Source organism: Eutrigla gurnardus, assembly GCF_963514095.1.
Source record: "Eutrigla gurnardus genome assembly, chromosome: 10".
NCBI lineage: Eukaryota > Metazoa > Chordata > Actinopteri > Perciformes > Triglidae > Eutrigla > Eutrigla gurnardus.
The window spans coordinates 2,697,372-2,724,367 of NC_139924.1; the positions used below are offsets into that span (position 1 = coordinate 2,697,372).

General features: G+C 45.1%; 1 protein-coding gene across 1 annotated transcript; it reads left to right on the forward strand.

The window, feature by feature from the left end:
- The first annotated feature begins 1,027 nt into the window (after window positions 1-1,027).
- LOC311020098 (A disintegrin and metalloproteinase with thrombospondin motifs 15-like) lies at window positions 1,028-16,350 on the forward strand. The gene is made up of 8 exons (XM_084019934.1): window positions 1,028-2,100; window positions 3,885-4,017; window positions 5,727-5,894; window positions 11,136-11,419; window positions 11,506-11,683; window positions 11,882-12,057; window positions 13,758-13,933; window positions 15,190-16,350. Exons 1-8 carry the CDS (start codon window positions 1,144-1,146, stop codon window positions 15,965-15,967), a joined length of 2,850 nt encoding a protein of 949 aa, XP_083876060.1. The 5' UTR covers window positions 1,028-1,143; the 3' UTR covers window positions 15,968-16,350.
- The last annotated feature ends 10,646 nt before the right edge of the window (window positions 16,351-26,996 follow it).

Genomic DNA, 26,996 nt, shown 5'->3' on the forward strand with positions numbered 1-26,996 from the left:
AATACTAATGAAACCCAGAGGTGCAGGTTAACCCCGTCGCCGCGTGGTGGCGCCATAGTACAACACAATCGTTCAGAGGCGCTGGGAAGCTCCAGGGACCTCCGGGCGCCAACAGGTGGCGCTCTTGGCCTGCGTTCACTCAGCGTGCGTCTTTAAACGTCTCCTTGTGTTTGTGTGTGAACTTCCGCTGCTCTGATGAATCCCGCGGTGTGTTATTAAGCTGTTTAAGCCTTTTGGGAGTCGGAGAGTCATCCTTATGTTATGTCCTTAAAATTCCCCTAGACAGGGGCATAACAACCCATTTAATGAACAGATATGTACGGGAAACCGCAGACTGGTCTGAATCTGGACTGAGATCCCTCAATGAATAAAACATTTGTTTTTTATTATGATTTTGTATCTGTCTTATGCCATGTCATGTGCTGATGTGCCATGTCTGGAGGGTTAGTGAGTTTGTAGATGGCATGTACCACCACCGTTATTTTATTTGATTTATTTACTTATTTTCTGTCTTGTTTCCTTGAAGTTTGAAAATGTCAATACAAATCTGAATTACGACAAAAGAAAAGGAAAACCACAGAAAAAGGAAATGGCGTGAGACTTTTGGAAACATGGTGGAGATATACATCCCATCATTAGCTATATAGTTGGAAGGTTGTGCTACAGGTGCATTGGTTTGACTCCAAGTGAAACCAGTTGTCCGCTCCCAGTCTGTTTGTCGGCTCCCAGTCTGGGGGGGGGGGGGGGGGGCTCCCCGTCCGTCACACATGCTGTACAGCAACAGCAACAATAATATTTGGAGAGTTACAAGTGGCTGCGAACTGCAGCACAAACCCTTAACGCATGACCAATGAGCTCTCTCTGTCTCCCCCCCTCTCTCTCCCTCTCTCTCTCCCTCTCTCGCACGTTCCCAGACCGCGGCTGACAGCGACCACCGGTGTACGGTGTGTGCGACCTTAAAGCTGAGCTGCAAAGAGACGTGCGCGGCCAGAGTGGAGACGCTGTCCCGACGGGAGAGACGCGGGGACGCAGTGCGGATGCTCAGCTGTGTGAGGACGCACGCGGCGCTCCGTGCCATTTGCGCACGACAACTCCACTGCACGCGAACGCACTTGAGCCCGACGCCGCTGAGCAGGAGCAACGATGGCGACATTCATTAGTTCCTTGGTTGTTTTGACGAAGTTCCTGCTGTATTTGAAAGTGACGTGTTGCGTGGAGGTAGATTTCTGCAGACCCGTGCGCGTGGACCATCAGAAGCATGAAAAGCATCCGCATCGGCGCGCGGAGCAGATGGACGGAAGGCAGATGGTTTTTAGACTGAGTGCGTTCAAACAGGACTTTTACCTCCGCCTCACGCCGGATTCCAGTTTCCTGGCGCCGGGTCGCTCCCCGCCTGAGCGCGGCGGCTCCTCGGCATCCGACGCCGACATACGGGAATGTTTCTACTCCGGTAACGTCAACGCGGAGCCGGAGTCCTTCGCCGCGCTCAGCCTGTGTAAAGGTCTCCACGGGGGATTCTCCTATGACGGCATGGAGTATTCCATCAGCCAGACCGAGACTGAAGACGCAGCGTCCGTCTACGGAAACCCTTTGGAACGGACGCATGTCATCCGCCGCCGGAGACGCGCTGCGCGCTCGGGCGGCGACTTCACCAGCAGGTGTGGAGTCACGCCTGACACCAACTTCAACGCGTCCCTGCAGAAATACAAGCACATGAGCGAGCTGGAGATTGACGGCTTAAGCGAAACGGTGTGGAAAACCCTGGGGAGGTCCAAGAGGTTCGCCTCCATCCCGAGGTTCGTGGAGGTGCTGGTGGTGGCAGATGAATCTATGGCCAAATTTCACGGGGATGACCTGAAGCACTACCTCTTGACCCTGATGTCAGTAGCGGCCAGGCTTTACAAGCACCCCAGCATTCTCAACTCCATAAACATCGTGGTGGTGGGCTTCATGGTGATTCAAGAAGCTGACAAAGGACCTAAGGTTTCCAGTAATGCAGCCCTGACTCTGCGCAACTTCTGCTCCTGGCAGAAGAAGTTGAATAAGCACGGAGACAAGCACCCAGAGTACTGGGACACCGCCATTCTGTTCACCAAGCAGGTGAGTGTAATGGGGAAGAGAATAGATGCTGCACCTGTAAACTCAGTGATGTTTGTGGACAACATGAAGTTGTAACAGTAAGGTGTCCAGGTGCATGCCCCGATGCACTTATCCATCTGTCGACTGCACGGCTCTGCTAGTCTCCTTCCTTCTGTAGTTCCATGAGTCAGCGGCAAAGAGCTTTCCATGAAAGCCCTCGCCTCTGTCGGCTTGTACTGGTCACTATCTCCTTATAAAGGCGCCTCCACAACCCACACGTTTTTAGAGGAATCCAAATTCCTTCTTCATTCATAACACGCTGTTGTGACTCCATCTAAAGCCTTCGGTCTGGTCACAGCTGTCAGATGATCCCATATGGCGGCCACAGCTGCAACAAGTAAAGTCCCTGACGCCCCTCTCTGATGCCTGCTTGTTGGTGCCTGCTTTCCATTAGGTCCGGTTTGGCTCCGGCTGGCCGTCTGATACACGCCCTTGCTCCTTCACTTCATTGCAACGTACACAAACATTTCAAGATCTTTTCCCCAGCACTGGGGAAAGATCCCTTATTTACATTGAGAGCAATTCTGTGTAGGAAAGTCCAGGTCCAGCGCCCTTGTAGGGGCGCCGTGAGTGAAGCTGCTGAGATGGAAAAAACCTCGTCATAGGTTACGGAGAGCAAGTGGCGTGGAATACATGTGGCTGGCAGAGGGTGCCTTCTGGCATCGCCGGGTTAACTGGGCTAACTGGGTTAACAAGTCCATCGTCCACTATGTGTGTAGTGTTTACACAGTGACATCATCCCCATCCAGGATTACTGAAACAGAGACGAAACCATCGGAACGTTTTCCCGACCGAGATACTGCAGCTGTACTGGGAGCTTGTGAGGCCGTACATGTGCTTAAGCTCGGAGCAGCGCTGCTTTGTTACAATGCCCATCTTATTTCAGTGTGCTGGCATGCTAGGTTAACACAGTAAGAAACATTTCTCTACACTTGGATGAGGTGGAAAAGTCAGTGTTGAAGCGGAATATGACAAAGTGCAAAGGAAACAGGTGAAGAAGAGTCTCCTTAGCACTCACACAGAGCTGATGTTCACATTCCTATGAAACAAGTAGAAATCTCATGTTTAAATCCAGTTTCTATGGAACTTTGAACCATTTGGGATCCACTCTTTATGTAACGTACATGCATGAGGCGGTGTAGGTACATAAAAGGTGCAGAGATGTACAGAACAGCTCCTTGGACACACACCCTAAAACCAACAGGAAGTCAGCCATATTGACATTTTACCTGAAAATGTCACGTAGTGGAAGCAAGGAGTGAACTTGGAAGTGGCAGTGCGTAAGATTGGAGATGCGTTCCTCAACGACTTGCGTGGGAGAGGGAGGGCCTGTTCATCCCTGCTCACAGTTTGAATTCTTAACATTATTCCCGCCAGAGAAACGAGGAGATGCTGAAGCTGGTGGTGAACAGGTAGAGAGAGAGTGCAGTAGAGCTGGGCTGTGTGCTGCAGGTGGAACTCCTCTCTTCCTCCCAACATCTCATCTTACCTCTTCAACTAAACACTAAGAGGAACTCTGTGTTGGGCTTTCTCCCATGAGCCTCTGCTTCACTATATTATTAAGAACAGAGAAAGAATAAACAAACCTTCGTCCCATGTGCTTTGTATTAGTGTTCTTCATGGTCTCTTCACTCCGGAGCTCACAGCCGCACAAAACATGTTTGGAACACGCCTCAAGTCCCATCTGATTTTTCAAGATTTTTCTGAGAAGGAAATGAAGTGAACACTTGTGTCTGTGTGAGCAGGATCTCTGCGGGGCCACGACCTGCGATACACTGGGGATGGCCGACGTCGGGACCATGTGTGACCCGAAGAGGAGCTGCTCCGTCATCGAAGACGACGGCTTGCCCTCCGCTTTCACAACTGCCCATGAACTTGGTAAGAGAGTTGTTGTGTTATTCCCCAGGGGGGCGAACCCTCACATGTGTGCATCGTGGGTCCTTATGTTCGTGCCTGCGTTGCCTCAGAGTGAGATATGCACAGAACCCGAGCTTCAAATGTCAAAGGAATTCTGCAGTCAGGTTTGACAGGACGTATACACGCATAATCAGTGTGGAAAGTGGCCTGGCCGGGGGCTTCGCAGCATTCATGATAACCTATATTGGCCGTAGTTCTCAGTCCTGGTCCCAGGGCACTGCTGGCTTTCAACCCTGGAACCTATTTAATTGCATTCATCTGATGTTCTGTTTGTAATAAAGTCCCTCATGAGATGCTGAGGTCAGGACTTCTTCATGTTCAGCATTACAGCGGGACTCCCCCCCCTAGTCTGTGATGCTTTTGTGAAAAAGAGACTGTGAGCAAAGGAAGTTAACGCTTGTGATATGATATATATACCAATTTATATCATTGTGCATATTATTTATCATTTTAAACCATGAATGTGACTTGTTTGGACATGATGCAGTTGGTAACTTCAATAAATATAACTTGTTCGTCGTATTTGCTCAAACTATCACCATCACATACAGGAGCACTGCTTACCTGCCTCATGGACTTCTGTCAGGATGTAGGGTTAGTTTGAGCAAATATGACGACAAGTTATATTTATTAAAGTTAGCAAATGTAGCTTCAAGTGCAGCGCAGGAGTCAGGGCATAGTTAGCTTAGCTTAGCTTAGCGTAAAGACTGGAAGAAGTGGAAAAGAGCTGCTGCTTCCATGTTGTCACAGAAACAGCTCGTCATCACAGCAAGGTTGCCAGGTTTGGTTGCACTGCATCACAGACTGAAACCAGAATGATGCTCAGTGACTGGATCTGTGCTGCAGTTGATGGATGGTTGTTTGTTAAGAAAGAGCTTCCACTAAGACAGACAGAGAGGAGTCAATGAACCTCAACCAGAATCCTGATTTAGTTTTCATTGAAGTGGAGAAGTGTCCAATGAGGTCTGGACACATTGGGTTCATCTACAATTGTGTCTATGTGTCATTAAATGGCGTGTTTAATCTGTAAGTTGATCAAGGCTAATCCTTCCTTTTCAATGCAATTGAATGGGTGTTATTAAGCTGTATAGACTGTTGTTTGACATGCTCCTAAAACTGTCGAGTTAAGGCAAATCCTAGTAATAATACAAGGAACTTTTATTTTTTCAAATGTTCAATCAGTGGTTTAGGCTTTAAAAGAAACAGGACCCACGCCTGAAACCAGATGCACACGTAACTCCCGAGGCCCCAGGGAGGCATTGCTTTACACTGTCCTCATGTATGTTAAGTAATCACACAATTTCCTTTCAAAATGGACCTCTCCTACACCAACACTTTTTTTTTCTTTTGGAAAGTACAACGTGTTCGTATTTACAGAATGAAATGATTTCCTTGGGAGCAAAATTCCCCTGTCAGCCCCGTTTTAGAACGTGGACGTATGCCACGCCGTGTATTCCCATGCATAACTGCATTCCTGTGTGCTATGACATCAGCTTCAAGCGGGTCCAAGTTGAGTCTGCAGTGCCTTATGTCTCCATGTGTGTCTGCTGAAAGTTAGCCGTTGTGTTCGTATCTTTGACAGCACGCACACTAATCTGTCCAGGAACTCTGACAAACAGCTTATTGTGTTTTAAAACATGAGATAACTGAAAATCCCCCCCATCCCTCAGGACACGTCTTCAACATGCCCCACGACAACGTGAAGGCTTGTGAGGAGGTATTTGGGAAACTAAAGGACAACCACATGATGTCTCCCACCCTGATCCAGATCGACAGGAGCAGGCCCTGGTCTGTGTGCAGCGCCGCCATCATTACGGAGTTCCTGGACAGAGGTCATGGTGAGTAAACGCTTCCTGTTCGTGTCTCTGGACTCTAATTTTGTCCAGGCTTCCTGCTCTCAGCTGGCTGTAACCACGAAACAAATGATCTCTGTTATCTCCGTTAATAATCTTGGTTATAACCTCAGTGATCACAAGTCCAGAGAAATATTCCTTTTCCATTTCTCATAGAAAAGTCAAAGTAGTTATATTAAAGGTCGACACACAAACACTTCAAGCCACTTCACAATAAATAACACAGAGACGTCCAAGAGCAAAATGAGAAAAACTTAGAATAGAATATATCCACCTATGTCTTTAGTTTACAAGGGAATCAATCAACAATACAGACTTTAATTACAAATGCTGACATTAATGGTGAACTGAGAATTCCAATATGTTCTTATTTAGGCCGATAAGTGCTACTGTATATAAATAATAATAATTATTATAATAATAATTATTATAATTATTATTATCCGCCACGCACAATATGTTTGTTAACAGACTACGGGCCCTAGTTTCGTGGCGCAGCGCAGGGCGGCGCAGGGTGGCGGAGCCGGCGCAATGCAAGTTTCGACACGCGCAGCCTTGCGCACCGTCAGTTTGGCAGTTTGGTGGATCGCCTGCGCGAAGATGGGTGTGGCGGCGCAGCAGGGGGAGGCGTCACATATTCAGCTTGGCGTAGCGGAAGTTTCGTGGCAAAAAGCCTCGCCGAGACTGCGCTGAAAGCTCGCCAGCTCCAACCTGGGGTGCAGTCGAATAGTCTTTTTTGCTTAGGAAGGTTCCTAACTGAAGAAGTGACCCGGAAGTAGACAAGTGGCCGCCATGATAAGAGCTGTTCGAATTCTCTAAATGCAAAGGAAAGGAGCTCCAATGCTTCCTTTCAGAGCTCCTTTAGCATAGGATGCAACGGACCTTCCTATGCGATAGGAAAGGAGATTACGCCGACCCACAATTCTTTGCGAGAGCAACATTTAAAGTGCCGCACACCTCGGCCGTTCATGAAAACAAACGATATGTGCATTTACATATTTAACAGTTACTTTCAAGCAGACATAGCCTATAGTAATTGGAATAGTGATAATAAATGTGTGGACAGTGATAATAATTGAATGTTTTTTTTTTTTTTTTTTTCAATCATGTTACAAATGTTTGACAAAAGCGAAACTAAAACCACAAATGAAATGTAAATACAGCAAACGGTCAAACAGGAAGGAGGAGCTGCTGGACCTGAAGCCAGTCAGTGAACCAGCTGTTTATAAAACCAACATGTGGAGAAGTGGACGACGCGCTTTTTGTAGTCCATTATTGTAGTTTCTCCAGCGCAGACGCACGTCAATCGCTGGTGCCGATCATCAGCTGTCAATCATCAGCGGCCGCGTTATAATGACGTAGCTTAGTGAAAGTCCGGTCGGATTCTCTGAGCACCGCGGTCGACTTTTCCTAAGTCCTTTTGAGCTGTCCTATCGCCTTTCCTTAACCCTGTGACGTTTTCCCCAGAGGTCAAGGAATAGGAGTTAGGAATAGGAGTTAGGACCTTATTTTTTGACTATTCGACTGCATCCCTGGTCTACTTTCGGCGCAAGGCGTAAATAAAGTCCATTCATTCAATGCGAATCACAGCTGGCGGAGTGGAAGTTTGGCTGACGGCGCGCAGTGCGATCACGTCACCGAGACCTCACAGGCAGGTTTCCACAGTTCCAGGCACATTTAAATGCAATAAATAATCACAACAAACACTATTTAATGCAACTAATTGAATCAACACGTGAATTTATATCTATATAGATTGTCCCGTCACATCTGACGTCAGATCAAAGGCGGATGGCACGTGTAACGGAAACTCAGCCTCTCGGACCAAAACATCTCCCTCTCTCTCTCCTGTTTTTTAAAATAGGGGTATGTTATTATTATGATACGCACGCACAGCGCGTGATGCGCGTGGTGGGAGCGCCGGCGCTGCTTCTGTCATCGGGTTGTCAAGTGACGGAACTTACACTGAACCTCCCCTAACGCATTAAAGGTGAGGAGAGGAGCTCATTTGATTGGTGAAGATCTGAATCGGCTGTATTAATCCCAGTCTCCTCCTCGTCTCCCACTCACGCCTTCTTCTCCTCCCTCTTTCCCACTTGCGCCGGTGGGCGAGACGGGAGGTGTGCCTGCGCGAGCCTGCGCGGTGCACGAAACTTGCAAAGTCCAGGCGGACACACCCCGTCGGCGCGGCGCAGGTGCGCTGAAAGCTGACTGCGCCTGGTCTACGAAACTAGGGCCCTAAACCTTTATTGCACGATAATCGCCTACAATTTTGTTGTCGGGATCAAGTCGGACACAAATTACCCAGCATGCATTGTGTTGTCATTCTTTCTATTTCTATTTCTATTTCTATTTCTAGCTGAATGAGCTTCATTCTACTGTTAATACAAGGCGTAGCCACATACACAGCACTTCCCCTGGTTCTCTCACTGCGTCTATAGAGCAGTTCCACACTTTTTACTTGATGACATCATGAATTTGAGTTTCAGCACCCGATGGATTTGGTAGAGACCTTTTGTTTTTTATTAACTATCTTGGACTGTGCTCTGATCTACATGCTTTTTGGATGAATCTGTGTAATGTCTCTTGTTGCGATGAAGCCAAACCGAGAATCATTGGCAGACTCAGCTCTGCAAAGTGTTTCAGCTTCTTGCAGCTCATTGTTTTGGCTTTCTGACCCACCACTTGAATGTTTCGGTTGAGTCTCATCAACTTTGTTTCGGTTTTTACTCAACGAGCGATGAGGAGAACAAGTTAGTGACTAGCCGGCCAATAGAGTGGAATGTTGAGCAGATTTCCATCTTGGGAGTTGATGAAGACCAAAACAGATGATGAACGGGACTCACATTCATCAGTTAGCCAAAAACACCAGGCAATAGTATGACACACAGCATTAGTAATATTAACACAATATTACACTTACACTCATTTTAATGTGACTTTTGTCATCATGCCAGGACGCCTTAGCTGTCTAGTCTGAATGATCGGATCTTCCTTCACATTGGGGTCCGATCAGACCACATGCCGAGGTGGCCTGGCTCACATTGAGTTCAGATCTCAGTGAGGGCGCCATGTGGAATCAACCTGCATAGCTTTGATACTCAAAAAAGAGCTTTTTTGATTTAATACCTGGAATACATGTTGTTGTATTATGATGTTGTCACATCCAGTTATAAAGTAAACTCCATAGAAGTGGACGAGAGTCCTAGATGTATAAAACGGTTAGTGTCCGATGTTTGAGCCAGGAAGGGAGAACTGGCACATAGCAGATTCCCACCAGCCTCCATAGATCCACCAGAAAGGCCACAATGTGAAACACTGGGTGGCAGAATGACACTGGAGTGCAATAAACACGACCCACTGAAGAAACAAGTGTACACCAGGAAGTACATTTCCCTGAGATGTAATGTTGTGTGCCGATGACGACGTACAGTATTCACTTCCAGTATCCGCAGGCTATATAACATTCACAAGTGTTTTAATATGTCATTGGGCTGCTGCTCCATGCCAACTTGTTTTCTGTTCGTGTGTAAACTCCTGTGAGTGGGTTCTGTGTAATGAGACAACACACACATTTATTTGCCTCCCTCGACCAGCAAATCAGCATTTACTGAGTTTAACACTCCAAAATAAAACAGCACCGTCTTTTCTACATGACTCATTTGCTTCATCTAAACGTGGTGGCGCCTGTTTATAGACAGCTTTTTACTAGTCCAGCTTTGCCAGCCCCGTCTCCACAGTAGAAGGTCTGGCTACAGTATATCACATCTCCGGGATCGGGGAAAATGAATGCCTGGTTGGTTTGTATGTCTTTCAACCAATCACAATGGTCGTGGGCGGTGCTAAGCTTCAGAAGCCGCTGTGGTGCGGCAGCAAAATAGTGTCGGGAGGAAACTTGTTTGGATTGAACGTCAAGCCCCGTCATTAACATGTCTGATTCCCCGCAAGAAAACTGCATAAAACCTTCAAACATGTATGTGGACTGTGTGACGAGACGTTTATTAAGACAAAAGAAAAACATAATTTGATCATCAATGACTCAGCGGTGAAGCCCGTGTATACTTTAGCTCAGTGGACTCATTAAACACACAGACACACAAATCCACTATCTGTAGCTGTCGCAGGACGGTCAGCACAGGTGGGTCTACCTGCTGGGCGTTTCTGCCATCGGGCCAGCCACAGGGTCATCAGCGGGGCACCACCCTTCACTGATGTTTCACTGAGCAGCATCAGGGACTCCCTGGCGCCCCATGCAGCCGGCCCTTGGATCCATGTTTACTCCATGCTTTGTCCGTTCTGCTGAGCCAGAGGCAAAAAAAGTCCCTCTTTCCGCCTCCTCTGCCAGGTCTTAAAGAGCCTTCTTCTGCTTGGAGCCGGTGATGCCGAGGGACTTCAGGAGTCACTGGGTGGCCCCTCTGCAGCAATGAAAGCCCTCCACCCAGCTGCTGAGCACACCGCTGCCAGCTCGGTGTACTTCTCCTTCTTGCTCTGGAAGGCAGACTACCTGCCTACCTGAACTCATTAGCCTCACCGGAGTCTTTCAAAGGCTGCAACCTTGGCAGCTGTGACTACTTACAATAAGCATGTTGGTTGTCTATGTTCATCATGATCATGATGGGGAGTGGCTTTGAATGGAGACCTGAAGGGAGGGACCGTCAGTGAGAGTCATTTCTAAAGTGTTGGCAACACTGGGCTGGGTAACATAGTTTCTCAAGATTACCAACCCTAGTTTGAATATTCTTTTCAAATGAACGGACTGAGGAATCACAGCGTACATAAGCGTAGGAAATATTTGGTTATCCTCAAATTTAGTCAGCCAATGTATCCCAAAATGCCATGGTAGTAGTGCGTCATCGTTTGGATTCAGTTGTTTTGTCCTTAAAGGTGTATTCCTTGACTTCTTGGCCATATGGATGCAGTGATGTAAACAAAACATAGACTATTAGCAGACATTCATGTTTCTGCCAACCATAACCATGATTCTACTGTATCTGCTGTACATCCATTAATGGATTTATTATATTTTGCTCTTGAAACAATGTTGATGAGAGATGATGATTCAGTCTGAGCAACTGTGGGCCATGAAAGCAAATCAATGAGCGCCTGGTATGGCTAAAGAATATTGCAGAATTGATGACATTCCCCCCCATTGTGAATGCATACATATCAATGAGTGCATTGTGAGTGAATGCATGTGGTCTGATTGCTTGTATTGTTGCGTTTTAGGAGACTGTCTGCTGGACCAACCCCAAAGGCAGCTGTCTCTCTCAGACAACCTGCCCGGTTCAGGCTACAGCCTGCACCGCCAGTGTGAGCTTGCATTTGGCCCCGGCTCCAAACCCTGCCCGTACATGCAGCCCTGCTCCAAGCTGTGGTGCACTGGGAAGGCTCGTGGCCAGCTGGTCTGCCAAACCAGACACTTCCCCTGGGCGGACGGAACCAGCTGTGGCAACAGCAACGTCTGCTACCGAGGATCCTGCACCGACAAGAACGACACCAGGCACGTCAAGGTGAGATTCTGTAGAGAACAGGCACCGTCCTGCTTCCTCTTTTTTTATCAGAGGTTGACGTACCATTGTACTCGTTTTTGTGCCAGGTGGATGGCCGGTGGGGGAAGTGGGGAGCATTTGGAGACTGTTCCCGAAGTTGTGGCGGAGGAGTTCAGCTGGCCAAGAGGGTGTGTGACAACCCTGTTCCTGAAAATGGAGGCAAATACTGCTCCGGCCTCCGCATCAAATATCGCTCCTGCAACCTCAACCCCTGTCCTGAGACAGGTACTCGAGTCTCTGTTTAAGAGGCCAGAAATGACAATCTGCTCTTATCTGTCTGAGTTGAAGCACCCATTATTTTGAAAATTATTATGAACGTCACGTAGCCACAAGAATGTAAAGAACAAACTGGGCTGGGGCTTAGTGAATGGAATATTCTGTACAGCGGTGCAATCTAATCACAGGCTGTTTTTACATCTCCAGGTAAGAGTTTCCGTGAGGAGCAGTGTGAAGCGTTTAATGGCTTGAACCTGAACACCAACAGACTGGGTTCCTCTGTGGTTTGGGTTCCTAAGTATTCTGGCATCTCTCCCAAAGACAAATGCAAACTTATCTGCCGTGCCAATGGGACCGGCTACTTCTATGTTCTCGCTCCAAAGGTAAGTAGCTGAATTGGTATATTCCTTTAACTGTTCCTCAGAGTCACCACACCATCAACTTGTATCAGTTTTTAATAATTAAGTATTTCTTTTTGGATTAAAAAAAAAATGGAATTAGTTCAAGAAAATAAATGATATTTTAACACTGGGGGTACGTTGTGTAACCAAATGATCGATTGACTGGCTTCCACTGGTGAAGGATTTGAGCCTAATAGTTGCCATCTGCAGGGCATGTTGCTGCAGCCTGTAGAGGCACACATAGAAATGCTTTCATCTTCCATTGCTATGAATACAGAATAAAGACCTGCCACACTTAGATCTGTCTCAAAAGCTCAGATGTGACTTTTGGGAATGAAGTCAATGTTCTGAGCTAAATGGGATCAACTATACTGCTTGCTAATGCGAACTGATCTCCTTGTCACCGAACACCTCAGTTGAAATATTTAGATAGAAACATTGAGCAGCTCTCTCCAACAAAGTTTTGGCTTCCTTATGATTTAGCCCTTATTCTCCATGCTCCAAGGAGCGGCGAGTTGTGTTCCTCCAGAGCAGTGAGAGGTGATGTGCCGGTGGCAGCGGGGCAACGGGACAGTATCACCTCACAGCTGTGGCTTGTCAGCAACTATTTATGTGGCACAGGACCAATACAAGTGAACATGTGGTTCATGTTTTTGGACAATACACTCCATCTGCTGCTACTCTGGACTTTCTATGTATGTTGCTCCATATGATCCATGACCATATATGTGTCTTGCTCAGGGCTGGACTTACCAGCTGGTAGACAGGACACCGACCGGCCAATAGAACAGTCAGATGGGCCCATTATTTTGTTTGAATTGGCTTCCTGATGATGAGATGAAACGCTTGTGTCAGTCCGTCACCCCCATGCTCTATATGAATGTGTGTGCATACATTTTATTATTATTATTATGTATAGTATTTGAAGTATATATTAGGCTTGGGAGGAAATTTCATGTCACAATTATCCTGCCAAAATAATTGTGATTCATGATATTATCCCGAATCACAATGTACTTAAAACATACTCGAATCACTCTCAATGTTATATATCTTTTACAGATAAGACTCATATTTCTTTAGTGAACATCCTTTTTTTGTATATATATATATATAAAAAAAAGCATTCTAATATATCTATAATCTTAAATGACATAAATGAAATTGTAATTTATTGTTCAACTTGGTAAGAAATGAATAGATGGTCCCAGGTATCTGATACCCAATCGAGTCATTTGTAGGCTCAATATGAGATTTTGGTATCGATGCATTGCTAGAAAACGCTGCATCATCCATACACGCCTTCTCCATTACAGACCGTATTTATTCACTACATGTTTACAACATGGCAGCAAACAATGATTCAGATTGTATATAATGGAATAGTGGCATTAGAATATGCCAGAGGCTACCAAAAGCCCCCAGCTGGCTACTCCGTATGCTTGTGTGGAGTATACTATCATTTAACAATGCCACTTTTTGAAGATATGTATCAAGTTTCCTCCCACTTCATGTTCTTCCAGGCTCTTACATGGCCTTAGGGTTTTTGAAGGGAAGTGTGCTATTTAGTGTGATATTTGTCCAAGTCCAGCCCTGGTCTTGCTCTTTCTGTGGCTCTGTTGTCCTGCTTCCATATGATCCACCTTAAGATGCACATGATGTAATGTCTCTTTACCCTGCAGGTGGTGGACGGGACGCCCTGCTCTCCTGACACCTCAGCAGTATGTGTTCAGGGGAAATGCATCAAGGCAGGCTGCGATGGCAAGCTGGACTCAAACAGGAAGTTTGACAAGTGCGGTGTGTGTGGCGGCGACAACCAGGGCTGCAAGAAGGTCTCGGGACTGTTCACCAAACCTATGTAAGTAGCATGTCAGCACATAGTGTACCGCTCTCTAGGGTCACACCGAGGTCAACATCGATATCAATGTCGACCCGGAGACCACCCTGACACACACACACACAGACACACACACACACACACACACACACACACACATACAAAGACTAAACCTGACCTTTACCTGAGGGACGGTCTGCTCTATCCATTGAACTACAGCCAGTCCATACTGACCTATTACAGTTACTGCAACGCGTTATCTCAGGAGCCGCCTCCTGGAAAGGGCCTCCGCACACAGCCACCGTAGATACCGCGTAGCCTCTCAATGTAGGACAAAGCTGCAGGTATAGCCAAGAGGCAAGTTAGCGGACAACACGTATGCTGCATTCACAGCAAACGCAAAGTGAATTCAAAAACACAAATGTCATGTATTTGTACCATTTGTGCAAAAACATTTCAACTCGAGCAAACTTGTTTCCTGGTGGATCTGGCACTTCAACATTACAAAGCAGCATTAGCGGTGATTTAAGCCGTGATGGAGGAAACCTGGTTGGTGCCGGTGTGGAGGGAAGCCCCGCCTCCTCTCTAGTGTGTCTAGCCAGAGGGAAACAAAAAGTATTAATGTGATGTAATGTGAGGCGGAAATTCAATTGGTGCTTGGTGTGAACACACCTACAGTATATGGTCACACTTTGGCAGCAAATATTCAGTGATTCACATTACATTCATAATAATAAATCATCTTGTGGAGTTATTCAAAACACTAATGAGAAATTGTTTAAGGAAGCCGTATAACAGTATTATTCCTCTGGTGCGCTCAGTCTCATCGATCCATCCCAATTCAGTGTCCACACTTTATATCCGATGACATCACAAATTTGACATTGAGCACTGTAGTATTTGGATTTAGGAGCAAGATGTTCATGTCTAATATTTTGTCTTAAACCTTAACAATAAATGCAAAACATTGTGGATGAATAAGCTACTTTGGAGCGTCACTTTTGGATGTATTGGTGGCTGGTCAAAACAATGTAAATAAGATGTGTTTTTTACTTTTGATAGAGGTTCATTGTTCCCCATGCGTACAGTCTTTGTGCTTATCTAGGCTAACCATGTCATACAGGCTCATTTTAAGGTAATGAAAACACAGTTGTGAATATGAATAAATCCCCTTTTATCCTACACACTGTTTTTCTAAGTAGAAATACAAATTATATTACATCCATCATTGCCATTCAGCATCATTAATGCTGTACATCTCCACACTTTCTTTTTAGTCATGGCTACAACTTTGTGGCGACGCTGCCCGTTGGAGCTTCCAACATCGACGTTCGTCAGCGCGGCTACAGGGGAATGGTTAGCGATGAAAACTACTTGGCGTTGAAGAATCGACACGGCAAGTACCTGCTGAACGGCAACTACGTGGTGTCGGCCGTGGAGCGCGACTTGCTGGTGAAGGGCAGCCTACTGCGCTACAGCGGCACCTCCACATCCGTGGAAATCCTTCAGGCAACCAGACCCTTGCAGGAGCCTCTGACTGTGGAGGTGCTGTCTGTAGGGAAGATGACTCCACCCAGGGTGCGCTATTCCTTTTACATCGCCAAGGAGAGCAAGGAGGAGAAGACTCTGCGGAAAGAGGAGAGAAGCCACACGGCGCATAATAGTGTCTTGGCGGACAGCAACAGGGTAGAAGCTAAGAAGTCGATGATGGGTAAGAGACCCATCAGCCACTGGGTGACGGGAAGTTGGGATTCGTGCACAGTGACTTGTGGGAACGGTCTGCAGAAGAGGCTGGTGCAGTGCCAGAGCACGGAAGGGCGTCCTGCAGTGGACTGTGACGATGTGGACAGGCCTGTCGCAGTTAGATCTTGTGGGGATCCATGTCACATGTGGGATGTTGGTGCCTGGTCTCACTGCTCCAAGTCCTGTGGAAGGGGCTTTAAAAGGCGACCAGTGCGCTGCATGACCGACAACGGCCTGAATCTACCCAGAGACCACTGCTCTGGAAGGAGGAAGCCTCAGGAACTGGACCTTTGCAATCTGAAGCCATGTTAAAGCAAAACAGACTCAGCCCAGACTTATTTTTGTCAGTCAAAGGGACGTTTTGACATGAAATCAGCATGATAATGATCCATGGCTGTGTGGTTGGGTGGAAATACTCTCAAATGCAGCCAGACAGTGTCTGAAGGGGCGTCTGCTACACCGAAGAAAGTCAGTGGAGACGGAGAGGGTCTCCCTCCACTGTTTGAAAAGACGGACAACTGTTTTGATAAGAGAAGAGGAGGAAAGCTGTCTTCTTGTAAACTGTCAAACCATCTTCCTCATGTTTGACTTATGGTTAGTCTACCTCAACCAGGAAAGAGGACACACTGCCTGAGCATGTACAGAGTTACGAAGGAGAACGATGCAGAGACAGTGATCACCAGTGTTGGGAGTAACGCGTTACAAAAGTAATGCATTACGTTTTGCTGTAACGCGGTAATGTAAGGCATTACAAAAAAAAAACTGGTAATATTTTACTCGGTACAAATCTCAGTAACGCGCGTTACAATGCATTTTAAACCCAAAATCAATTGACTCTACATTCGCGATCACGAGATGGGCATACGCTCCACTTTTGGAAAAGTGTGAAAGCCGGTCCGTGTAACTCCACTATGTTAATTAAGCGCTGTTGTTAGCAGGCTCCATGAGCTGGACACCGACTCACGGAGCGGCTCCCGGTCGGTCAGAGCGCAGCCGACCCTGCACACCGAGGATCAACAGCTGAGGGGCGGCGAAAAGGCGGAGGCTCCGATTCTCCCCGTCGGTTTTGAACCGCTTTTATGTCCGCGTCATAACGCTTTTGGTGCGTGTTTAAAACAGTAGGTTTATTTCAAAACGCGAGCGTCAGACGCTGTCAGAGCGTTTATGAACAGTGTTTTAGAGCTCCCCCTAAATGTCTCAGGTAGGCTTTCAGGTAATTTCGCAGCATAACACAGCGCCTTCCGGGTCATTAAAAAAGACGTACGGCAAATCTGGAATGAAAATGGCCCTGTTATTTCATCCCCGAATCCCATTCATGAACACAATATCTAATATCAGTTAACGAGTCGTTTTCCGTTTCTCGTTTTCCGTTTTTTAAACGAATAACGGGATACGAGTCATTTTCCGTTTTTCGTTCTTTTATTTTGAAGCGAAAAACATCACATCCTGCTGTGTAATGAGCTGCATTGAACACAAGAAGATCTATTGAGAACACAGAATCCATATTTCCTTTTATTTTGGCGAAAAGTAATGCAAAAGTAGTGTAATGCCTTACCATTCAAAGACAGTAATATTGTAATGTAACTAATTACTTTGAAATGACAGTAACAAGTAATAAATAATGCATTACGCTTTTGAAGTAATTTGCCCAACACTGGTGATCACACACATCTGCACACAAACACAGTTTCTTGGTATATTTACATGCATTGGATGAAATTGAAGTGAAAATGAAAAATGAAAAGTCCAGGACAAACAGAGGAAGCATGGTGAGGTGAAACCTCAGCACTGTGCCGTTATCAGAAGCAGATATCTCACCTGTGAATTTCTCATTTCACTGAAGAACTCATCAAAATGTGAAACACAGTACTGTATCGTTCATGCAACATTCAAGACCTGATTGGCCCATGCAGTTTCTACTCATTGTTTCCTGATTCGCTGCTACTGTCTGTGCTCTGAAGTTGAATAATCTAGGGCTGCAACAACGAATCGATTTCAATTGATTGTAAAAAAAAGTTTTGATTTCAATTAATTTGATCATGGATTAGTTGGGTCTATGTTATGATGCACGATGCCATGGGGGCAACATTTCCACGGGGACAACGTCCCCATGGGGGCAAGGTCACCATATGGGCAGTAAACCAGCCAACTCTCTGGAGGAAACAAATACGTGTCGAAGGCAGAGGAGAACAAAACGGCAGAGCAAAGTACAGAGGGAAACTCAATTTTCACACAAACAGACAGAAATACCCCAGATCTACTTTATATCCATATTGAATTAAATGAAAGTAAACTTAAACATTCCAAATCCGTCCCAATTGCAGTGTTTGTGAATTACATCAGCTAACAGGAAGTAAATATGGACCCAAGCTGTTGCCTAGCAATTCAATTCTGTTGAAATAGTCTATCATTTAATTTTAGGAGATTTCATCAGTCAGAGACGGTCTAAAGTGAATCCTTTAAATCTTCACAATGGAAACTTGAGCAATATCTGACCAACAACAATAATAATATTAAAGTCCCAGTCGGCAAGTCCGGTGGATGGAGGGCACTCTGTCAGATTTTGAATGTTTACAACTCTCACGCTCCTCCCCCCAACCACCGAGCTCCTTCCCCTCGACTTCGTGCCCTTTGAAATCCCTTAGATCATGCCACCTTTGAAACGCGGGTCCGATGTTGACTATGGTTTTATCACAGGCACTGTCACAATATTTATTTTTTTCCTTATTTTCCGGTGGTTGTTTTGGACCTCCTTGTTTCCCTCCGTCTCCCCCCTGTGATAGTGGCACGACCCGAGGGGAGGGGCTCTGTGTGTGCGCTAACACAGCCCTGCGTGCTGATTGGACAGGATGATCCTGGTGCTGTTGGATCTTTGCAAAACAAACAACAGGATCCACGTGCACGTAGAGGCCACTTTTTTTTCTAAAACCAGATGATTTATGTTGTTCTATCGGAGCATAGTGTCGGCTTCAGTGAATATGATCAAACAAATGTTGCCGACTGGGACTTTAATGATAATTTGATTCAATTATAAAGTAATTATGTATAGAGCACTTTACAAAGCTCAAAGTGCTTTTCAAAACAGCAACACATTTGAACCAAGACAAACAAGAAACAGTAAAAATAACTAAAATTTAAAAGACAGACCATCAAGAAAAATCAAAAGGATAATGCAATATTTTAATGTGACCAACATATGAGCAATATGTTTGTTTTTTGGATAAAGTGCTAAAAAAATAATAATCAATAAATCAAAGTAATAAAACATATTATTTGATTATCAAAATATGTGTTACTGTTATTCTTGCAGCCCTAGAATAATCAAAGCCAGCAGTCAATCAAACTACCAATCAGAGTCAGGTCATAGCTTTACAAACTTTTATATTGTTCTAAACTTTAGTCAACAATATATCCTTGTCACTTGATTGCCTACAATCTTTATGAATTTGGTCAAGATACAAGAATGTCTTAATGTTGCCTGTGACCAAAACAGACAATTATTAGAAGAGGGAAATTAGTTAGGATAGGATGTTAGTTTATTCTGTTCAGTGAATGTTGGCTGTGTCCTTTCTGTGTAAACCAAACCCACCAATGCTAAGCTGTTTTTTCTGTGTTGCCAAAGAATTATAACCTTGAAAATAACCTTGGTACTGTTGACCTCCGATTTAACTGTTTTTGTCTTCTGCAACATCCATCGTCTACGGCTTATCCAGGTAACCAGTCTATCACAGGACTGACATGTAGAGACAGACAGGTAACCAGTCTATCACAGGGCTGACATGTTGAGACAGACAGGTCCCCATCCTCGCAAAACTCCTCACAAAAAGGAACCTGACCCAGGAATTGAACCTGGGACCCCCTCGCTACCACCGTGCAGCCCCTGCGATAACATGTTCTCTCTATTTAAGAGCAGAGCAGAATGCTACACAACACAAGAGCCACAGTAGCTAAAGTCTCCTTGTATTTGACTCACAAACACACGTCTTGTCATGCACATTATTGAACAAGCCTCAATACAAACATTCATCAGCAAAGTGCACCGCAAAGTTTGCATGCTAGCTAGCTAATCAGCTGCTCAGCAGCAGCACATTAAACAGCATGTAGCTACGTTAGTTCACTTTGGACCATTCTCTGCCGTGCACCACCAGCACTCTGGCAGCCTGCCAAAGCAACCTTTAGACGTCATCTTGTGCTCTCGGGAACTGTGTGACATTTAGTACTGTCTTCTAACATTTTCTGGATCACACAATTGAGGTTTTTAGTTTGTTCCTTCATGGGAAACCAGAGTATATCTCATTCCCACGACATATTGACGCACAATTTAATCTTTAGTGGGTCAAACCAGTACAATCATTCCATAATAAACTATAAATAACAATACGTCCAAGTGTTTCCCTTTTCTTTCTTAGTGTAAATATTAATGGTTCACAAAATTCACTGTGGTACATACTTAGGTTTTTGGGTTGTGGTTTGTTAGATTTTCAGTACAGTAGGGAAAACAAAATGCAGAAAATAATTTTTTTGATCATTTAACGTGAAAAATTATAAACATTCAACAGTTGCTCATTGGCCACAATTATTGCTTTTTACAGTTAAGGCACTCAAATACACTTGTATATTCAATAAAAAATAAATAAAATCTAACGGAAATGTAAGTTTATCCACAGATATTACTCTGATATTCTTTAGTTTCACAATGTTGGCACACCAGTTGACACAAACTGGTTTAAACCAACCAGCATGCTACAGCTGACAACTGGTGCTCTGCCAAAATATTTTGAAACTTGCTCTGCATAATTTTTTTCTGTGTATACAAGTAATAGACACAAACAGCTGTTTGGGTAACACGGCATACCGAACCAAACATCCGGATATGTGTACCGGTAATGGCAAACGTATTTCCTATATTACCCAGCCATTTACCTGTGAAGAAATGAACTGGTCCAATTGGAAAATACAACACTCTCCACGCCTTCTTTTCTACTTTTGACAAATACATTGGGCTTTTGCATTAACAGTAGCCTATGATGCTTGTCAGTGTTGTGTAGCCTGAAATAGAGATGACAATCTGACCAAAGAGTTAATATAGTTATAGATAGTTAATTCAGTGAGTCGATGGAATCGGGTGCCGGCAGCAAATGAGTTCTTTGTCAAATGTATTGTTTTCCTTTTGCCGTCTGTCCCAGTAGCAACAAATGCTTATGTAATTCTTGTTCTATGGTGTTTAACATTAGTCTCCTGGTCCACTAGCGCCTCTATGGCTATATAGAGCCGCTGCAAACCGAAATAACAACCGTTTGCATGATCCACCACTCACAACTCTCTCCCCTCCCCCTTGCCGACCGACCACCATGTGACTCAGCACTCTTACCAACTCAAGCTGCCACCACGACTCACACCAATGCAATCTGAGGGCCCTATCTTAGCGGTCTGAAACACAAGTCTGAAATGCAACTTTCTTTGTGGGCAGATCTTGGACACTGTTGCTATTATAACAGCCGATAAATGACTCTTGCGCCCGACACAAATCTAAAAATGGTTGGTCTTCAGTGGCTTGATTACTAATAGGTATGTTTTGGGACATACTGCGGACTGCTATTATAGTGGCAGATTTACCGGGAGCACAGCAAGAGTGGTTCACTGCCTCCCTTCGTCTCCCTCCATCCTCTCCTCCACTGGGAGTACCGTGGCTTCACTGGGCCTTCCTCCAGACTCCATGTCGACCGTATACAGGGAATTAGCAGCACACTTCTTCCAAATGCGCCACACCGTAACGGTACATTCCTCCGCTAACAGGCTGGTGGGGGGGAACGCCACACTCACTCACATTCATTGGCGGCTGTCAACAAAACAGTGCGCATCCCCTCGAATCGAGGAGGACTCGAGGCTCCTCTCTTACACAACTGACTCTTTTTTCCCCTCTGTAAACACACAGCCAGCCACATGCATGATGAGCATCAGTTCTCATTGCTTGCAGCCGAAACACAAGTCCGAGCGGCTTTGAAACAGATGTAGCAGTTTGAATTTGGTCAGTCAATTACGACAATTAGCCGGAATTATTTGGGTGCATGTACGCTATATATATGCCTATTTGTTCATATCGTCATGGACTCCACAATGACGCGCCACTGACTTTAAAGCAGGTTTTACCTGGTCCGTGGCAGAATCAAAATAGCACCAGTGAAACTGCACCGGACCACGCCTCATGTTTTTGCTGACACGCCTGGGGGAGCATAAATAAATATAAATATTATAGAGTTTTCTAATGTATCCTGTTTTGAAAAAGGTTTTGGGAGGATTCTTTTTAGGATTTTTCATCTGATGAGGTGCTATCCATGGTGTTGAAAGGTGCACTTGGTAGGTGTGCTTATTGCTGAAAAATTATCATCCCATCCATCCATTTCCTACCGCTTATCCTGTATTCAGGGTCGCGGGGGGGGGGGGGGGGGGCTGGAGCCGATCCCAGCCATCATTGAGGGAAGGCAGGGTTCACCTGGACAGGTAACCAGTCGTCCCTCATCATTCAACATGTATATGGTTTGATCATTTGCTCTGGTGCTACATGTATTCTCTTTAGTCAGCTGCTTCAGAAAAAGGATAGTGTTTTTTCAGGTAAGAAGCTGTTAACAAAGTTAGCATCCATAGTTCAAGGAAAACTTTACAGCTAAGTGTTTCAGTGTAATCTAAGTAACTAATTGCACTGGTATATATATATATATATATATATATATATATACACACACACACACACACACACACACACACACATTCCCCACTCGCCCCATGGGCGTTCTTGTGCTTCCTCCTTCAAGCTTGGTTCCTCTACCAAGCCTGGGAGCCTGCTTAGCTGTTCCCAGGACCGCTCTTCTGGACAGAGATCTAAGATATTGTTCCTGCTCCGATTGCCTACTCTCCATCGTGTCTTGCTCCTCTTCAGCCCTTGGTATTTTTCAAGCTTCAAATGTTCCTTCTTCTTGATATTGCAGTTGCTTGTAACAGCTACATTTATGACTACTGATGTTCTCTGTTGTTTTTTCACCACCACGATGTCCGGTTGGTTAGCCATCACCAGTTTATCACTCTGGACATCGGGACCTCCAGCCCATAATACTCAGCACAAAAAAAATACTGACTGGAATGAATGGAGAGAGCCGGGAAGCCAGAACAGAAGGTGATGTTTTGAAGACCTGTTACGTGCTCGACCCGCCAACCATATAACAAGCTCAGAACGTTGATTCAAAGAAGATAGAAAGCCAGTAGTTGGTTTTCAGCAGTCCAGATCGTGACTGATGGTCCGTCTGAAGTGTCAGGTTTTCAAGTATTATTCTGATATTTCACATTAAGACAACGGGGAAAAATGACTTCCCTACTGTAAGACTAGTGGTAAGGATCCCACATTGTTGGACGACAGACTGGACAGATATCTTTTGGTTCACCTCCCTTTGCTCAGTCAGTATACTGTATGTTCCAGTACATTCCATTACCATTTTATAACTTTTATTAAAGATGAGACAATCTTGATACATCAGCTCTTCTCCAACTGAAGCATGACGGCAGATGAAAACATGTTCATTCATCCACTTTGGTATTCTGCTGATTCAAGCTCCCTTGTCCCGGCTGTTCTGTAATAACAAACCCAGCTTGGAGAGCGCCTGCCCATGTATGCTTGATGCATTGCCGGACAGATGTCTCTCAGACCAAGGATTTGACCTATATGATGCTTTAAAGGTCCATACTAATAGTCAGTATTTTTGACTGACACTTGTGAATACTGTACATAGATTCTTGTTGGCAAAGTCAGTTAAAAACCCTAAGCTCCTATGGGATGACGTGCTCTCATTTCTCGTCAAATACTGACACTCTGTCAGGATCCTTGGCATCACTATCTAACACACTTTGTTGCCCAGCACATCAGACAATAATGCTTCATTCCAGCCAAAGTAAACGTGTGGATTCCCAGGATCCTTGAGCACTAAACCCCACCCATGGACTCAACCTTTCCACAATCCATGAGCCATGACATCAGCAGGTTACACATAACCAGAGTGCAGCCTTGGTACAGTCTCTTCCTGCTCTCTTCTCTTCACCTTCACTGCATAATTTGTAGAGAACAAAATTACATAACAAAAGTCAATGGAAACCAAAATCATCAACCAATTGAGGGTTGGATTCATAATCACATATCAAAGTTAAACATTTGAATCACAGGTTGATCCAACACATAATGTGACTCAGCAGTGAGTTTGGGCCCTGCCTGCCTGAATGTACTCCCAGCAACATCTGGGCTGCTCCTGATGAGTCAGACGATGGTGTCTGTAGCGGAACTCCTCAGATATAGGTGCTCACTTGGATTTAGGTCAGCAGAATGTGAGGGCCAGTCAAATGCATCAGTACCTTCGTCATCCAGGCAATATCTACACACTTGAGGCCGGTCATTGTCCTGCACCAGGAGGAGGCCAAGGTCCACTGCACCAGCTTAAGGTCTGACAATCGCTCTGAGGATTTCTTCCTGGTACCTAACAGCAGTCAGGGTACAGTAGGCTATGACTTTGAGGTCTGAGTGACCCTCTAAGGATATGCCTCCCCAGACCATCACTGACCTATCACCAAACAGGTTATGCTGGGTGATATTACAGGCAGCATAATGTTCACCACGGCATCTCCAGACATTTTCACGCCTGTCACATGTGCTCAGTGTGAACCTGCTCTCATCTGTGAAGAGAAAGGGGCGCCAATGGTGGACCTGCCAGTTTTGGTGTTCGCTGGTGAATGCCAATCAAGCTGCACGATGCTGGGCTGCGAGATCAGGTCCCACTAGAGGATGTGGGGCCCTTATGCCACCCTCATGGAGTCTGTTTCTGACAGTTTGATCAGAAACATGAACACCAGTAGCTTGCAGGAGGTCATGTTGCATGCATGCCTTTCTACGGCCCTGTCCAGCTCTCCTAATGTAACGGCCAGTCTCCTGGTATCTCCTCCATGCTCTTGAGACTGTGCTGAGAGACACAGCAAACCTTTTGTATGGCTCTGTCATCCTGGAGGAGCTGGACTACCTGTGAGGAAGGAGAAGGAGAGAGAAACTGGCCACCACATGCAAAACCAATCCATTTGTGGGTGTTGTCTTGCCTTTGCCTCTCCATTGCTCCTGTTGTCATTTTCATTTGCACCAAAGCAGGTGAAATTGATTCACAATCACTTGCGCTTCCTAGACTGATATCCGGGAATTTTAACTGATTTGGTGTTATAGAGTGATGATTAACTGTTCCCATAATTTTGGGAATTGCATGCGACTGAGAAGAGTGTCTTGCGAGCCAGCAGAGACAGCTTGTCATGGGCTCCTGAATGACCAGGCCAACACTGCAAGGGGCAGTCCAGAACGCTGCAGCACGCCTTATCTTCAATCTACCCAAATTCTCCCATGTGACCCCCCTCCTCCGTGACCTCCACTGGCTCCCTGTTGCAGCACACATCCAGTTCAAGACGATGGCACTGGCCTTCAGGGCCATCAATGGAACGGCACCCATCTACCTTCAAACACTGGTCAAACCACACGCCCCGACGCGAGCACCTCCTCTACTTCAGCTGGCCGGCTGGTACCACAATCGCTGAAACCAAACAAATGTCGCTCAGCAAAGTCCAGACTCTTCACTGTTCTGGCGCCTCAGTGGTGGAACGAACTCCCGACCAATGTCAGGACAGCAGAGTCATTTGTCATCTTCTGAATAAGGCTCAAGACTCACCTGTTCAGACTTCACCTCGACTCTGCATATCATGACCCACTAACCCCCCCCCAAAAAAAAAACCCTTACCTATAGCACTCTGATCATAGCACTGTTGCTCTTAAGGTACTACTTTACTCAGATGAGGACCTAACACTTGTTCTATTTTTAGCTCTTACTTTATCGGCAAAGATACGCTGTGGTTTCTTTGTTTCCTTCTTTTGACAAAATGTACTTATTGTAAGTCGCTTTGGACAAAAGCGTCTGCTAAATGACCTAAATGTAAATGCAGTCCGTCATAGTAATGATCGGCTCTGCTCTGTACCTGTGTACAGCTCTGTCAGGCTGCACCTCTTCTTCTGGTTCTGAATCTGAGCCCATCTGTAGAAGGCTCATTCTCTTCTTGGGTGGTCCAACTTCAGAAGTCTGTGGAGACTTCTGGTGATTGTTCATGCAGCATGTCTCCAAGTGTGGTCCACACCTCTTCTCTCTCATTATTTTCAAGCCAACAAGTCCTTCAGGTTCCTTTTCTGTTCAGATCTCAGCCATAGTATTAGAGCGACGACGAGTGCAGAGTGGGTCGAATTGTGGGATATATGGGGTGGGTCATTCTGCGCTAGGGTTAATAAATGCATTTTGACTGTCAAACAATTCAACATTTTAATCAGATGAATCACAAGGTAGGTGTTTATTAATCACAATTATTATTGTTGTGGGAACAAAAAGATAAATGACAAAATGTGAAGCCTCTACCACTTTGTTTCAGGCGGATTACAAATACTCAAATTTCAGGACTTGCTGATATGGAGTACTGATATGATTATTTTTTTAAATACCATTACAGTTCTAACAATAACTTTGAAATCATTCCACTTTGTGTTTTCCTGATACAAACAGAGCAGATTTTCCAGTAGGAATTTGAATAATTAACTGTTTAAGAGCGCTAACAAAAAAAACATCACCAGCCTTATGCTTCAATTAGGATGCTCTCTGTTGCCTGTAATTCACCAACCCTTTGAAAATATTCAGCATGTGAGTTTGTAGAAGAATACATTTGAAATGGAGGTTTGTGAGACGGAGGCCTTAATGTTCAGCCCATTAAATATTCAACTCAACCAAATATCCACATGCTCTGAATGGCGTGATCTGAAATCTGAAACCACTGAGCCAGTAAAGCAGATGAGTTTTGTGTTTTGCTTTTATAGATGACATCTGAGGGAGAAGGTTCAGTCTGTCTGTCAGTGTAGCCTCGGAGGGCAGTTTGTTAAAAACACAAACACAATTTCCCAGTTGTTTAAAGGCCTTCTTTTTTAAACTGCACTGAGATCATTTAACAAAACACAGTTGTCAGCTTGAATCACAACTTAACAGAGAAAAGAAACATTTCTACTAATTGTCATGGTGTGTCTGCTTCTCCACCACAGAGAGAAGGGACATTTTTAATTCAAACACTCTGCAAACAGCAGTGACTCATCATTCTTTGATTGGTTTCCTTTTGGTGTCCCTTTGTGGTGTCTTTTGCTATAAAGAAGTGCAGACTGGCTGGGTTGGTAAATGTGAGAATGGCTGTGTAAATCAATAAATTAACATTTTATAACTTCTGGTTGTCCAGTGAAAGAACA